Here is a 16515-nt window from a genome sequence, read left to right as displayed (position 1 = left end):
TAATGATCATTATTATTTTCGCTTATATACTACGTCGTCTCACAGTGTTAAGACAAAATAAGTAAGATTTATTTTAGTTTATCATGCGACTACCATACCAAACAATGCAAGTTTCTCGATTCAAGAGAAAGATAATCAAATCTATCTCTAGCTTTATTACACGCGACCCATGTTTTTTTATGACCAAGGAAACTTTAAGGAAAGCCCCGATCTTTATGTTTGACGCCAAATTGCGGGAGTTTTCCTTTTAGTGCCTTGGAATATATTTAAATTAAAATTATATGTAACATATCTGCGACTAATGTAATACATACGATATGTTGTAATTCTCTCTTACCGCGTTAACACAAAGATAAATATTATATTGTAGAATATATGTCCGACAAAATAAATTAACAGACATTTACAATGATGGTATATAATACATACAATTGGAAATTCAATCGAAGAAATACAGATACGCATTGTTATTAAATATAAATTTACAATTAATTATACATATTTTAATTCGAGACAGAAGAAAAATAAGATTTGCAAACACATATAATTCATATATATATTGCATAATCTATTCTATATGTATATAATTTTTATGCAGTATATTTTCAACAAGAAATATCTACATATTTTATGTACAAGTATAAATCAATGATAATTTTTACCAACGATCTATTTTCAAATTGTATGAAAAATCACGCGAAAAAACCGGTAGAGATGTTTAATGAGATCACTCTCCAATAAGTATAATATAATAATTTTTCGGCACCGACGCTTTTTAAAAAGCGTAATAATTCGAAAAAAAACGCATTTTTTTCCGATAGTCAACGGATTACGTTGCATATAAATCTTTCGTACGGTAACGTAAATATAACATTTAGCCACAGCTAGTCAATCGGTGCGCGCAATCGATAAGTAATACATCAGGATCGTCTTACTTTTACCGTAAACGGAAAATACGCGCGCGCACAGCTTAGAGAAATAAATAACTATAAATTATATAATTAATTTCTGCTTTTTTTTCTCTACGCTGTTGACAAAGTGTAATACGTAATGGGCGTGTAATCTATTTCGTAATTTTACAAAGCAGAGCAACTCGGTCACCCCAACAATTGATCTCGACAGCTGTACGAAATGACACTCTGGTAAACTTTGATAAAATTGAAATAAATATTGAGAAAATTGAAATAAATATCACATTAATATTAAATAAATGAATATATTACACCGTAGATATATTTTTTTTATGCAACAAATACGAGATCAACATTTTTTGTGTGTGTATTGTGTGTATATATGTACATTAGCTATTTTATTAATTATTATTGTAGTTATCGTAGATAAAACTAACTAGGGTGACTAAGAAACCCGCGAGCACATTTGCATTGCCGCCTCTCCCACCCATCTCTCTTATTCTATATTAATTTATAATTTTATTAATTTCAATTAATTTATTACAAATTCAAAATACCGCGAAGTAACATTTTGCTTGACATAGTAAGAATTTTGACTATAAATTTCATTTATAGCACATGATAAGGAGAACAAGAGTGACACATGATACGGGGCATTGCATGCAATATGCGTCAATGTTTTAAAAGGTAAGAAGATCCCGAATGTTTACGCTTTCCTTACAACTAGATATAAATATTATAACATTAAGTAACGGAAAATATCCCCTCCCCCCCCCTCCCTCCTCCCTCGATGGACGAACGAAGTTCTTTTTCAACGAATTAAAAAAAATCTTACAAATAATACACACAAATGTAAAATTTAATACTCGGAAATCAATCGATGAAAAAAACGAAGAACGTCGACTCGAAAGTCGAGCGCGAAGGGAGCGAAGCGCGTGCAAAGCCTCGCTCGACGATAATCGAACCTACCATTCGTTCATTCAATTAATATACATTGTTCGATAAACGTTCGCCGATGAAAACGCGAATAAATTCGTTCAGGTCATCTCGGCCCTCGACATACGATCCTGGAATCCGAGGGATACTGGACTCTGCGGCGCCAAGATAAACTCAAACTGCAGGCCGAGCTCTTCCTCGACGACGATCTCAAATTCCCGAACGATCTGAAGGAAAACCAATTAATTAATAAAAGCAATCTCCGTGTAATTTTATTAAGAATTTGTTTCAAGTCTTCTCTTTCTCTATACTTTGATACACATTTTCACACCTTTGCTAGAATAAGTTGCAGTGCGAGCTCCACAAAACGTTTTCCTGGACATATCCTTCTACCGGCACCGAAAGGAGCCACCAGTAAAGGCGAGTGAGGCGCCATAGGTTTCAACCATCTCTCTGGCAGATATTTGGATGCGTCTTTGAAATTGTCGTCTTTCAATCCTGCTATCCATGTATGCAACAACACTACTGTCTGAAAACGGCGAAAACAAATTGTACCAAAATATTTTCCCGAATTAGTACAAATAGCTTGAAGTGAAACTTACTCCGGGATCGAGACGATATCCTGCCAATTCTATAGGCTCGTCCAATATGCGAGCTATACAGGGTGTCGTGGGCATAATTCTGGAATGTACATAAATCATACATGCATAATATATTTACAACCGTGTCCGTTTTATTACAACGTAAACGTGTATAAAAATAGGGAAGAAATTTTCTTATAGAAATTTCTAAATAATATTATTAAATTATTATTAATTAATATGAAAGCTATACCTGAAAGCTTCTGTGATGCAGGCGCGTAAATATTTTGCCTTTCGGAGATCATCCACCGTGAGATCGCAACCGGAAGGCGCCAGGGATTGCGCCTCGTTGTAAAGGGTTTCCTGCACTTCGGGATTACGGCCGATCAAGTTGAAAAGAAACACCAGCGTGTTGCCTAGCTGCAAACGTCCAACGACTGTGTCTTTAACCCTGTAGTAGTAATCGCGATTGACAATCCGAATGATATAAAATGAAATAAAAGAGACGGCTTAAAAACAATGAAACAAACGGAAAGTCTGATAAAAATTTAAACTCTTCTTACGGAAAAGAGATTGCAATATTTTTCAGGAATAAATTATCTTTCAAATAATTTATCGTAATTTATCCTAAGTGTATAAAGTTTAAAAACTCAATTTTTATTTATAATCACAAATTATAATAGCCAAGTAACCAGTCTAACAAACCAGCCAACTATAATTAGTTAAACATGGTTTTCTCACTGTGTGTATCCCTGCCGCTATGAAATCCACTATGGCGGCCTTCTTATCTCTCATGTCGAGATCTTTTTGCCGTAAAATAGACAGGAATATCGCCTCGACGGATTCGTCTCTGGCGTCGTCTTGCTTCTCCAACACAGTCGCCTCCACGAGTTCCGAGATAATACTAAGCGAAAAAAAGGGAACGATTATACGGATTACTATCTAATTTTAAACGTCAACTAATTTCAAACTATCTGATATAATATGCATATTATAAAAGAAAATAGTTGTTTCATCTCTCTTTCATCTTTTTTTCTCTCTCCTCTCTGCTGATGCAATTTATAAAGAAAATAAAATATTTCATTTTATTCTAATTAAATCTCGTTATTTTAATAAATTATTCGTTATTTTAATAAAATTGTACATTTGAAGCAATTTTATAATCAAAAATTTAAAAAATAAAATTAATTATTTAAAATTTTCTGTCGACAACTGTTCATCTGTGCGAGAATCAGGCATTTAGTATAACACAGCTGGAAAGCGATTACAAGTGCACGTGACGTACTTGTATATAGTGTCCTCGCTCTCTATTAGCTGCTTATATGCGGATGTCGGTAGCAGCTTCCAAAGCGGCAGGCCGTAAAAGGCGTCGCGCGAGGCCGTGAAGTGAATCCTGACCGCTTCCGCTAATCTCGTTGTGAGCGAACTGCTGGAATTTGGTTTTAAGAAGCCTAAGTGACGTCCCAGAATCAGCGTGCATGTACCTACGAACAAACGGAACGAGATAACACATTATCAGCGACAGATTTAATAATCGTCGCGACCCTGGCAAAAAGCGAACAAGGTACACTTTATCTCTCTCTCTCTTTCTCTCTCTCTCTCTCTCTCTCTCTCTCTCTCTCTATAAGGAGGAAAGTTTGGAAAATACATCCTCCTTGTAAGTCTAAGACTGCACATCATTCTAATCTTTAAGAACGTGACGTGTTAAAATGAATAAAATCATTCTTGACAGAGACGTGTCTGCGAGATTAGAATTGACGTTGACGATTCCCATATACATGCACAAGCCGATGTCGACGACTTACTCTCGAGTCCCATTCTGTAAGCGAGTTCCTCGAAGCCTTTCACGGTAAAATCCGCTCTTCGTTTGCGGATTAGGTCGATGAATCCGTCGGTGACTATGTTCAGCGCCGGGAAGAAACCGAATACGGTACCGGCTCCGGTGAGTTCTGGCGTTAAGGCGGCGCGAAGCTTTTGCCAGGTTGCTCCTTGCCTATTAAGAATATATCACTGATCATTCGCGATTGTCTTCTCTAAAAGTCCTAAGCGATTCAAGGAACCAATCTGTCATAGATTGTCGATTCTCTCGCGCATTAATAAATTATTTATTTATATTTTATATCTAATATATAATACATTTTTATATTAATTTCGTTTTTTTTCATTACATTTTATCTACTATATCATTTATTTCTGAAAAATAGAGAATTTTTAAATAATATTCTAATATTTTAATAAATAATCCAAATAAATAAATAACGTGAAATAGACAAATTTGCAATTTTTTTTTTTTTTTTAAGTAAAAGACAGACTACATCCGCCGGTTCGTTCCAAACGATCACCTGATATAACGTATACAAGTTCGGAATATATACGAATCGAAAAATTACACGACGCGACCTTAAACTTGACCTCGATACCGCGGCGGGCGTAATCGCCGAGTACGCCGAGAGCGGCAGGCTACTCACTCATTGACCAGACCAAGGTTGGTGTAACGATCGCGCCGGGAGCGCCGGTAGTGGGATATGATCTCCTGTGGAGGACGAAGCGGGTATCGCGAGCTCCGTTTGAGGATAGCTTCGATGTCACGGCGGGCAAACACGGACACCACGACGCAGTTCCACAGCGCCTCCTCCTTGCAGAATGATCCGAATCGCCGATTCAGATCTACTCTTGAATCACGGGATAATGAGCCATATTAATACCATATATCGATAGGATAAGGAGAGAAACGTGTAAACGTCGTAACGGAGTAGTTTATTCTGAATTTCGAATGGGAAATTCCGACTCGAGATCCATCTGCTTTATTATCATTTATTATTATTTAAATCATCTCGGTATTTTGCCTTCAGTCGAGTTTCGAGAAAGATTGTGTTTAAATAATTATAACTTTTGACTTTACATTATTTCTTTTTCTTTTTTTACAAGAGTTTACGAGAGTATCAAAACGTTTTAGATATATTTGAACGGTCGATGAAAGAAAATATATTATTGATTCAGGAATCACGGTTATCAGCGCGTTGTGCAATTGAATAATACGTATGATTTATTCGTCAATCAAATTCGATATCATGAATAATTTTTCTCACGAATTTAATTATCATAACGTGATATAAGTAACTTTTGACGTGACGTAAATATATAGATTCTTCTTGTCACGGTTTGTTCCTTATTTTCCTCTTTCACTCGCGATTACAGCCAACTCACCGCGATAAGATTGGAGTATCATTGACCCTGACCCTCTGAAAAAGATACATTTTACCCGCCATCTCGATTTATAATCGCACAGTCTTTTTAAAGGGGCCCGCATATAAAGCGATTAATCGAAATTGCTAATCGGTTCTTATGGGAAGAACCAAGCGGGCCACATTAACATATAATGAACCGTTTTTACCCGTCCCCCTCCCCCTCCCGCTCTCTTCCTTTTTTCTCTCTCCCTCCCTCTCATTCTCGCGGGCAAAATCTTGAGGACCAAAAGCGTGGACAGACAAAGGAGAAATGTCTAACGCGCCTTTCAACACTATCTTCGTATAATAAACATTATTAGTATTGAAATCGTAAACACACAAAGGAAATGCATAATACGCCGTTTAACAATACCTTTGCAAAAGAAATATCGTTAGCACCAAAATCGTGGACACACAAAGGAAATATTTAATGCGTCATCTAACATATTTTCGCAAAATGAAAAGGGCAAAGGCCAAACTTCTTACCTTTATACGCTTCGTGAATCTTGTTCAAACTGTAGTTACCGAAGCAGGAATATATCCACCTGGTGCCGAGAATCGGCAGGGCATACGGACCCGGCACATCGCGTGCCGTTTTGAATTTTCTGCCGTTGTCGCGCGTGTCTGCGAAAAAAAAAAAGCAATGATTTTTAAGACGAATCAATTGAGAAAATTCTGGAGCAATCAGATCTTCGCTGCTCCACTTGGTGTTTAAGGGAAAAAAATATATGTATACGAAATAATCTTGTTTTTCTTTATCTCTCGAGAAAAAAATAAACTGTAATTATATAAGATCATATCTGGCCATATATATATGTACAATTGTATCCGTAATTTGGCGCGATACAAATATGCGCATATACAATCGCGCCAAATTTCGGATATAAATACGCATACGACTACGTATATGATCTTACATCCATTTTTTGGGGCTGTCTCTCTTGAATTGCTCGTTCGAAGGAGCCTCCGCATAGTTACGAATGTGACATTGCTCTGTCATTGTGCATTTAATATTATCAATTGGGAAATGTAATTTCTCTTAACTCGAGCCTAGTGTTCACCAATAACATGATACGGATAAATAAAAATGAGAGGGGAATAAAGAATAAGTGATTTGTGGTGCCATTGACCGATATCGTGCTACCGATACCGAACTCTGGGAAAGAGAGATCGAAGGATTCTCAAGCACTCACCAACGTTCGCGTTGCAATTTCTGGTCCAGAACCACCAGGGCGGTCTGTAACCAGTGACCAGCACCAGGATCGCGAGCAGCGCCGCCGCGAGTGTCTCGAACCACGCTCCGGACAGCAGCATCCTCCAATCGAATCCCTGGATATCAAAGGAGGATTAAAAAAAAAAAAAAAAAAAAATCCGAGGCTTCTCTCTCACCCGCGAGAGAGACGCCCGGGTTCGCGCGACAACAATTTCGCGTATTTCGCGAACGCGCCGAGTATAATAGGTTCCCTCTTATCGTAATCGTGCCTCGCGGATACGAGGCACCGTCTCCTCTGGCGCGAGATAGTACTACGACTGACGCCGTATCTCGGGAGTGCGTAAACTCCGCTCTCTCCCCGAGGCACGTTTTGAGTCATTATTTGAGCGCCGACTTTGATACCCGAATGGATATCTTTGTGTTGCGCCGATGGATTCCGATCGACTCCGATGTTTTTGATGGAGAACGCTCTAGAAAAGCGTTTTTATCTCGGAAAGCTTTTTATCAATTGGCGTTATTACAATTATAGACGATGAAACACATTTTTCGTAAAAATAATATTTAACCCTTTAATTTTAATTAATACGAAATATTCATCTATTCCCCTTTCGGAGGCTTTTCCATACAGTTTTCAGACTCTTGCGATTTTCCATACTTTACAGAGATATCTGATATAGAATAAAGTGGCTGTTCTCGCTGTACAATCGTAGTTGTACTACGCATAAAGCGAGAGCTAGACCTCGTGCTTAACTGACAATCAGTTGTAATTGGCGAGGATGCATTTTTCGCGATCGACATGCCGGTTTCGCGCGCGGTTTTGAAAAGGCACCATTTGCGCGCCGCATTGATTTAGCATTGAAACGCGTACGACACCGACGCGAAAAAAACAATAAAAACGTCGCGCGTTTTTCCTCACCGAAGAAAAAAGGAAAAGAATGAGAGGAAGAGAGAACGCAATGCGCGGATAGCAGCGGCTCTGCTTATAGATCTCCTTGTGACTGACTGAGTGCCCCAGTGTTATTTGCGGACCGTGCGATTCCTTTATTTGCAATTCACCGATAACACTGCCGGTGTTGCCCTGATGATCCCGCGGTTCTCTCTTTCTCGGCCCTCTCCCTCGCGTGCGCGCGCGCGTGCGTTCGCTTTGACGTATCTCGTAGCTCTGTTACACGGATCGGCAAGAAAATAGCGTAAACGATATCGGCGATAATACGATATGTGAATTGCGGATACTGTATCGAACAAGGGGCGAAGGAATCATGTATATATTTGATACTGATTCAGCGTTAATGCATCAACGTGTAAAGCGTCAATGCATACATTAGCGGCGAAAACAATGTTAGCGTCATGTTCCGCTGACTTGGAAGCGGTAGAGAAATCGTCTTGCAGATTCCTCGAAGCGAACTTGAATCTTTCGAAGAGGTTTTCTTAGACGAAATTCAACGAAAAACTCGGCATTTCTTGATTTGTCACTTTTTCATTTAAATTTACATTTTTATTTTTTATTATTACCACCGTTACCGAACCAAATTTCATTTTTTTTGCGCTGAAGAAGACTGAAAATCGAGCTCGAAATGTCCGCTATTATAAGTTTATTTTTATTTTTATTTCATTTTTACGCTCTAACTTGATTATTATTTATATAAATATATATTAAATTAGTCATTTCATTATATCCACAATTATATTATTTTTATTTATTTTTGGATCTGTATTATCTTTGTCATATCAATTATTACACACTATAACCCTTTGCTCTCTATTGCCATTATTAATTATTTATTCTATTACATTTTTATATTTATATCGATCTACCTTTGATCTCTCGTTATATTTTTACATATTTTTTTTTACATTTTATTCTTCTCCTTCGAGCAAACCGAAAAAATGATTATGAAATAATTGTTAATTTCAAAAACAATAAAATTCGGATAAAATACGTTCGTTACGAGATATTTTCGATCGAGAATAAAAATCGGCGATTTTTGTCGAGGGAGAAAGAAAATATCAAGAGAGAGAGAGAGAGAGAGAGAGAGAGAGAGAGAGAGAGAGAGAGGCAGGGGGCGTTTCGCATTCTGCGGGTATTTCTTGTAGCGGTTTCCGTGGACGCGTTCTGAGCTTACTTGACTGGCTACATTGTTCGCTCTCGTTAATGACTTTAATTAAGCGCACCGCTATGTAAGCACCGTCTCTCTCACCGTATCCCGCGCTCACCTGCCGGGAATTTTCAGGGACGGTCAGGGAATCTACCGAGGAACGCACTGATGCACGCGATCGCGTCGCATTGTTGTAAAGCCGCATTCTTCTCCAATAACGTGACTCCAATCTCCCTTTCTTTCTCTGCTTTGTTAAAAATACATTTTTGCTCACATTCGTCTATTTTTATCTTTGTACGGGGAACGAACGTATATCTCGCAAAAAAATTGACGCGAAGAAAAATGGGCATTCCTTAAATGTTGATTAACAGAAACGAAAGAGCATTCCTGTCCTTTTCTTCTCTTAATTCACCTATTTTTACCAACTTTTGCGTCCAGCCTTCAAACCTGTTCTACGAATAGACTATTCTTAGCTCGACCGATTAACGTCAACGATTTTCCGATCGCAGCTTTGATCGAATCTCTAATAAAGGTCTAATAAAGAATCGCGGAGCTCTAAACGTGTCGCTTTACATATCTCGCGGAACCAGTCCCACGCTAAAAGAAAGAAGATAAAGTGCTCCGTGCGGTTATCGAAAGCTCTTTCCTCTCTTTTTTCCTTTCTATATCTCTCCTACGTAATTTCTATTTTTTCACACATCTCGGCAAAAACACATGCATTTTTGTTTAAAAGGAAAAAAAGAAGAATTTCAGATGTATTTATTAAAATAATGGAGAAATAAAATCTTTGCAGAAATATATGAGACTATGCTTGAATAAATAAATTTCAGAGAGTAATAAAATTATGTAATTTAAATCTCTTTTCATGCTAATAAAATTTTTTAATTATATAATAATGATATATATAACTTGTATATTTATAAACATGCACACGATGATTGTTGGACATTATTCTTGTCCTGCTAGATTGGGCAAATTTCGCACCCAAGCTACGCGGCGTAGATGATAACGAACGCGGGTAATTGTGCGCAAAGACTTTGGAATGTCGCGGAGTGTCGCCTCCGACCAGTAAATAAAGGATTATTAAAGCTTACGGGGAGCAATTGAGAAAGCGCGAAGAGAGTGAAAGAAGACGCGGGGAACGAGAAAAATAATCGGGCCTGATTACCCTGTGACAACGAGACTGCTGGATTGTTATCTTTCTTTGTTTTTCTTCTTCTTCTTCTTCTTTTCTTCTTCTCTCTGCGCGAACTTGCTTTTCAAACGCGAGATCATACATTATATACTATCATATATACAGGGTGTTCTAAAACCTTGGAATTTTCTTTTAAGGGCGGATGCTCTGACCAATGGAGAGGATTTTTCCTCGACAAAAATGTTCAGGCATAATTGAGTTATAAGCAATTGAATAAAAAGGCCTTTCATAACTTAAACTTTGTAGAATTAAAAGATTAATACAACTACATTTTCAGTTAATTTTAGATTAGAGAAGTTTAATAAAATGTTAATTTAAGGCTCATAAAAATATATACTGGCAAAAATCAGAACTTTGGAAAAAAAATGATAATCTTCCCTGATATTTTCGCTGAAGAAAAATCATCTCTATATTGGCAGAGAATCCACCCTTAAAAAGATATTCGGAAATTTTAAGACATCCTGTATACGATTGTAATTTATTGTAATATATTTAATCACAATTACGAAATATTGTCCCTCCGAGAAAAATCTCAAAGTATGTCAGAGTTACGATATAGAAAAGTATATAATTGTAACGCGCCATGTAATTTACAAGTCCAGATATTTCTGAACCGCGAACGAGTCAGATCGCGCAAAATGACAACTTGTCGGGCAATCTTAAATCTCGAGGGAAGTTTTATCAATTAGCTTGCCGTACAAATCATGTACTATGTGCGTGTATTGCACGCAGCTTATATATGACGCGATCTCGTTGCGTTTTATCATCTAGCTCTCCTTCTAACGCGATTTCCGTTACGCCTGTCAATTAAATGAATGAGAGATGAATAATGCAACGCATTCCTCGTTAGAGATACAGTTATGACTATTATCTAGTTTCGCGACTAGCGCCACTCAATCATAAACTTTATTGTCAGACATTACTCGGCACTTTTTACAGACGATATTACGTCTCGGACCAACAAATGAATTATGTTCTCGCCTTATCATTTAACACGTTGCATTTATATAACGCGAATGTAATTATCTCTATTTTATTACACCTGTATCCTTTATATAACAATCTAGTTTAAAAGACACGATTGTCTATAAAAATGTTGTTTCACTTTGAAAAAGACGGTGAAATATTCCATATAAAATTCCGTTATCTGCATTGTTCTTAAGTACTTGTTTAACTTCCGTTCTTTTATTGTTAATATCGCGATGCAACGAAATCGAGAAAATGTTTACCAAGTGAAATGACTAGTGAAAACAGCAAGAGAGTGCTTTCGCGTTCGCGGGAAGGAACGTCAGAAATTTAAATTCCAGACACTCGTATTATCTCATTAATTGACCTATTTGTCGGACACGCGACTATTTGCTTTCGTTCGATAACCCATCATGATAAATGGCTTTCCGTACATCGTGTATTTCGCACCGCGATCCAGGAATAGCATAATAACAGTAGCGTGAAATTATACACAAAGTTTTGGCAGATCAATGAAAAGTCATTGATATACGTGTCGCTTTGTTCATTATTTGAAAAATTTTTTTTATCGATACAGATGTGTCGTTTTTATATTTTAAAATATTTTTTACCTTTTAATTTTATTTTAGTTATTATATTTTTAATTTTTTAAATTTCATTTTACTTAGTTTTCTAATATTTTTTAATAGTAGTAATAAGAGGAATAATATATATTATCGTTTTAATATCATCATTTTTTGATTACATGCCTTTTGAATTCCATGCAACTCCACAACATTCTTCAAATAATATTTTTAAACAAAGAAACCGTCGTATCGCTGTAATAAAGTTACTGCGAAATAAATCTCACGCTTTCGCGAAACTATTCCCAGCATCTAAAGCATCGGAAAAAAAAAATATATATATATATATAATACAAATACAATGCCCAGAGTGATTACGCAAATTGCATCTCGCCGTTTCCGTATAACGTTCTTCATACGGCGTATGAGTCTTGGCGAAATTGCGGTTCCCGTTTCTCGCGATTACGACGTTTACTCCTCCTCCCGGCGGCCGTGCAACTTACCACCGCGTGTCAACGGCACTTGAGATTTCGCAAATAAAATGATTAACCGCCGCCTCGATCCCGATGTGCAATTAAACGAAGGTTCACCGGCGAAAAAAAGAAACACTTTGCGAGCGCCCTGATGTACAGGGTGTGCCGAGAGGTAAGGTCAATTGGCGGGGAGAAAAGTGACGCAGCACGCACTTGTGTTGTGAAGCAGAAAGATGTAAATAGACTTGACAAGGGAATTCAAGACTTTTCTGTTATTACTTTTCTCTCGGAATTTTTTCTCGCGTACGAGAGAAAAAGGTTTACACAGACGCGCGCAATTTGCAGATTAAAGGGGCAGGAACAATCTTCCGCGATAGAATAGATCGAGTGAGAATGTGCATCGTGTTTTGTTGGCTATCGCATTGAGATACGCTCGTGTGTGTGTGTGTGAGAGAGAGAGAGAGAGAGAGAGAGAGAGAGAAAATATGTAATGTTTCAATAATAGAAAAACATTGATAGGCGCGATTATTATTCCGGCAAAGAACATACTGTCTATCAACTGTTTATTATTACAATTCTTTTATTATTTTTCAAGTATATTGTATCTACTAAACGCGCGATAACAAATGTTTCCTCTGTGTACATTTTTTAAGCGTCTGCTATCGTCTCTTCTCATTTTTTGATATGTATATGACCTTATCTTTTGACATATTCTATATTTGAAGAAAAGTGAGAGAAAAAAGTTTCGCGATTATTACACTTTAAAGGCAGTGTTTTGACATTTTTTTAAATTAATTAACGTCAATAATCAATCTTTTATCACAAACTTGAAACGAAGAGGAAATTAATCGGCGATTTCAATCGAACAAATTTCACAATTCTCGATACTGTAAATATAAGAAAGAATGTACCTTATTATCAAGTCAGCTGTCAACTGTCAACTGTCAACGTCACTGTCGGCGCATTTCCATTGTTACACAGATAGTAAACACCGAACGCGTTATACTTTTCCCGCGAGCGTACTCTCAATCTCGAGAGAGATACATAAACCCACCAAAATTATAATAATTTTTCAATCCCTTTCATTTTTTTTCTTTCCAACTCCGAGATACACAGGATCCTTCAGGGACCACTAACAGCGACAGCGGGAAGAACTCTGGGAAAAGACTTGCGCAACCGCACTGAGAATAACTTGACAACGCGAGCACACAATTCACGCACACAATACCAGCGAGTGTAATTTTTTTTTTCCTTTTTAATTTACCATGATATTATTTGAACGTTTTACTTCGGCGCCTCTCACCCGCACCGTCCATGTATCGATCAGCAAATCGCGCGCATATCTCCGTCGTGTCTCGCGCGCGCGCCGCTATCTCTCGGCAAACGACGACTTATCCGCGCCGAATTCTTCTCACTCTCTGGCTCTGGGTACGGTATATAACACGACTCCTGCTCGCTCGCGCGATCGACGAGCGATCGGCGCGCGCGAGGGCCCACTCTCGCGCCGCGGGAACCCGGAAATCCGAACGCCTCTCTCGCGTGCCACAGGTGGGTAGTGTGCGATGACGACGATCGGGTTCCCCGGGATTGTAAAAACAAACGACCGCATACGAGCGGACGCATACGGGCCGTATTCATCTTATAGGGTGTCCCGTAAAAAGCGGGATTGCCGCGGCAGGAATGTGTTCTACCTCGCATCGAACGATCGATCTCTTCGCTGCCGTGGAAATTCTTTGTGGAAAGCTAATCATGCAAAACAGCTGATTTCTGTCAAGTTTAATATTTGTAATGTTTCTTGCATTTTTGTTTATTTTCATTATTGTTATATTGTTCTCAGACAGCACGTGTCTCTCAAAGATAACTAAAAGGCCACTTTAGACATCTCATTATCTTTTAGATATCTTTTGCCCTTTGTGGTCGTTGTTTTTTTTCTTTTTTTATTTCCGTTGTAGATAAAATTATAATCTACATGCAAGGAAATAGTAAATAGTTACTATTATCAGGCTTATTTATAAATTGTTGACATTATCGACTATTTATAATTTTATCTGTATAGATGAAATGATTTAAGTTTGAAAAACGTATAGAATGTAAATTTTAATTGAACAGATATGCTTTTACGCTGACTTAAAACGTTGACGTGTCATAAATTTTGGTATATTATATATATTTTTGCTTAAAAATTATGACTACAAAATTATATATTTTAATTATTCAATTTTAATTTAAACTATAAGTATTATATTTATAAATCTCACACATATTTATATCGCTTAATGAGTAATAAATTTATCTTAATTGCAAAATATGATCTTTACCTAAAAAAATAAATAAATTGAATATCTATTGGATTATAAATAATTTTATATTTGAATTAGAAAAAAAAATCACAGACCTGATAAACATAAACACGTGAACAGTACTTATAACAAAAAGCTTCTAGAATTAAATGTCTTTTTAAGTATTTGTCGAATGCATAATAAATAATTAAAAATGATATTTCATAAAAAAAGACCCAATTATCGCATTGAGTCCGCCCCCGGAAATTTTGGACAGGAAATCACAAAATGTTAAAATGTATCTCTCGGAAATAACTTACGAGCTTCAAGAGCGTTATCATAGCTGTTGCTGGTACCGTTGTCGTCGTCAAAGTCGACTCAACCGCCGACTCTCTGATAAAACGTATGATACCGCGCGGGTGTAATTTCCGGCGGGTTTTCGACAGGCGGGAAATTCAGGAACCGAGGACGAGAAGCTGACCGTGGAATCGTTCGCACAAACTGCCGCAAACGACGACGACGATGAAACCGACTCGTCGGACAGCTACAGCGGCACTGATCCCAAAAAGTTCCTCGGAAACCCTTCCTCGGTGTTTTCCAAAAACTCCGAAAGCGTAACAGGGGTGGAGGAGGAAGAGGCCTGGAGTAGCGATGGAGGTGGTGGTAGTAGAGAAACAGAGGTGGAGGAAGAGCGAACGAAGAAGCAGAGGAGAGACTGAAGAAGAAGAAAGAGAGAAGGCCTGGCCGAGGATCACGAACGGAGAGGGTTCCCGGTGGGACGCGGTTGGGAGGAAGAGGGGAACAAATCCGCGACCCGGACGTGGGAGTGAGAAACGTGCTGCGAGATGAAGGAAGAAGAGTAAGAAGAGAAGCTGAGAGGCATAAGAGATTAAGAGAGACTGACGGATGGAGGAGAGAAAGGGAGAGCGGATATGTATACGTTCAGCAAATGGAACTTTAATCATTAATTGCCGCATTGTCCGGCAGATCGATCGGATTTATGAATCATGACATCTTTCAAAAAGGACCAATAAATTATCACGAGGAAGAAGAAAATAAGGCTGTCTTGCCCTTTTCTTCCCTACCCCTTTTTTCCTCTCTTTCGCTTTTTAAAGAAGTCACGAGACACGAGTTGAGGCCCCGCCGATCCGTCTCCGTCGTTGGAGACGAAAACTCTTTTATCTTCTCGTCCTCTCTGTTTACATGCCCCATCATGCCCTGCCCGTTGGTCCCGCGACTACATGAGCATGGTTGGCCGTTGCCGATGGTGGGGCCCGTGGGATCAGTGAAAACCCGCAGTGGGGGTTCTGGATGACGAACGGTCCAGAACGAATGGCAGATGGCGTTGAACGTCGAGGAAGATACTCTCAATCGAGGAGATGATTCTCAGCATCCGGCGCTACGGGATGCCGTAACCATATCCTTTGCATCTGCGTGTATCCACTCCGCCTTCTCTCCTTTTTCTCGGGCAAAAATAGCCAGGGTCACCATGAATCCACCTTTAAACTTCCGTCTTTGTTCAAAAGGCAAGTAAAAGGATCCTTCGGGATTCAATTTTTCTTGCCTTTATATTTTTTTCCTACCCGCTGCTTTCCAATATTCCGGATAAATTTCGCTTCGAAATTTTATCTTCCGATATATTTTTCTGACCCCAAGATCGAAGGGTTAATTAGCGAAACAAGGAATAGCGCGGTCGCGTAAAAATCCTGAGTGGATCGCAAAGTTATCGCACTAACACAGTGTATTGACGACCTCTAAATGTAATGATTTATAAGAGAATAGACCGATTAGATAAATCGTTCGTAAGATTTATGAATACGAGGAGATAATGGAAATAGGAAACAAGCGAGGCAGAAATGGGTCTAGGTCCATCAAATCTCTAAAAAGAATTCTTATCTTTTATCGTGTTTCAAACTTTTGTCCATGTTTTTTTCTCGGCCTATTTTTGAGTATGTAACATTTTACACCATGAATCTTGCACACACGGTGCGCATCTTCTCTAATTATGCAATATAAATCTATAAATTTTTATACAATAGCTATATATATATATATTTTTAACCGAAAAATAAGTT

General features: G+C 38.1%; 1 protein-coding gene across 4 annotated transcripts; it reads right to left on the bottom strand.

Moving 5' to 3' along the window:
- Positions 1-47: 47 nt before the first annotated feature.
- Shd (cytochrome P450 family 24 subfamily A member shade) lies at positions 48-15081 on the bottom strand. 4 transcript variants are annotated; one of them, XM_072893339.1, is made up of 11 exons: positions 14761-15081; positions 6849-6984; positions 6142-6279; positions 4897-5095; positions 4234-4421; positions 3714-3912; positions 3170-3332; positions 2682-2848; positions 2450-2528; positions 2179-2376; positions 48-2074 (listed from the first exon to the last, which is right to left on the bottom strand). In XM_072893339.1, exons 1-11 carry the CDS (start codon positions 14779-14781, stop codon positions 1949-1951), a joined length of 1614 nt encoding a protein of 537 aa, XP_072749440.1. In that variant the 5' UTR covers positions 14782-15081; the 3' UTR covers positions 48-1948. The 4 variants fall into 4 exon arrangements, with proteins under 4 accessions (XP_072749440.1, XP_072749441.1, XP_072749442.1 ...); XM_072893340.1 differs by lacking the exon at positions 14761-15081 and adding an exon at positions 13426-13716; XM_072893341.1 differs by lacking the exon at positions 14761-15081 and adding an exon at positions 13073-13715.
- Positions 15082-16515: the final 1434 nt, after the last annotated feature.

The sequence above is a fragment of the Anoplolepis gracilipes genome, chromosome 5 (assembly GCF_047496725.1).
Source record: "Anoplolepis gracilipes chromosome 5, ASM4749672v1, whole genome shotgun sequence".
Classification (NCBI taxonomy): Eukaryota; Metazoa; Arthropoda; class Insecta; order Hymenoptera; family Formicidae; genus Anoplolepis; species Anoplolepis gracilipes.
This window is presented reverse-complemented; position numbering and strand designations above follow the sequence as displayed.

What these genes read in the sequence shown, in the direction of transcription:
- Shd (XM_072893339.1), bottom strand. Translation starts at nt 14,781, where the DNA reads ATGATAACGCTCTTGAAGCTC. An exon ending in AACCTTGGTCTGGTCAATGA is followed by an intron (nt 4,422 to 4,896) that starts GTGAGTAGCCTG and finishes TATTCTTAATAG; the next exon opens with GCAAGGAGCAACCTGGCAAA. An exon ending in TTACAGAATGGGACTCGAGA is followed by an intron (nt 3,913 to 4,233) that starts GTAAGTCGTCGA and finishes GTTTGTTCGTAG; the next exon opens with GTACATGCACGCTGATTCTG.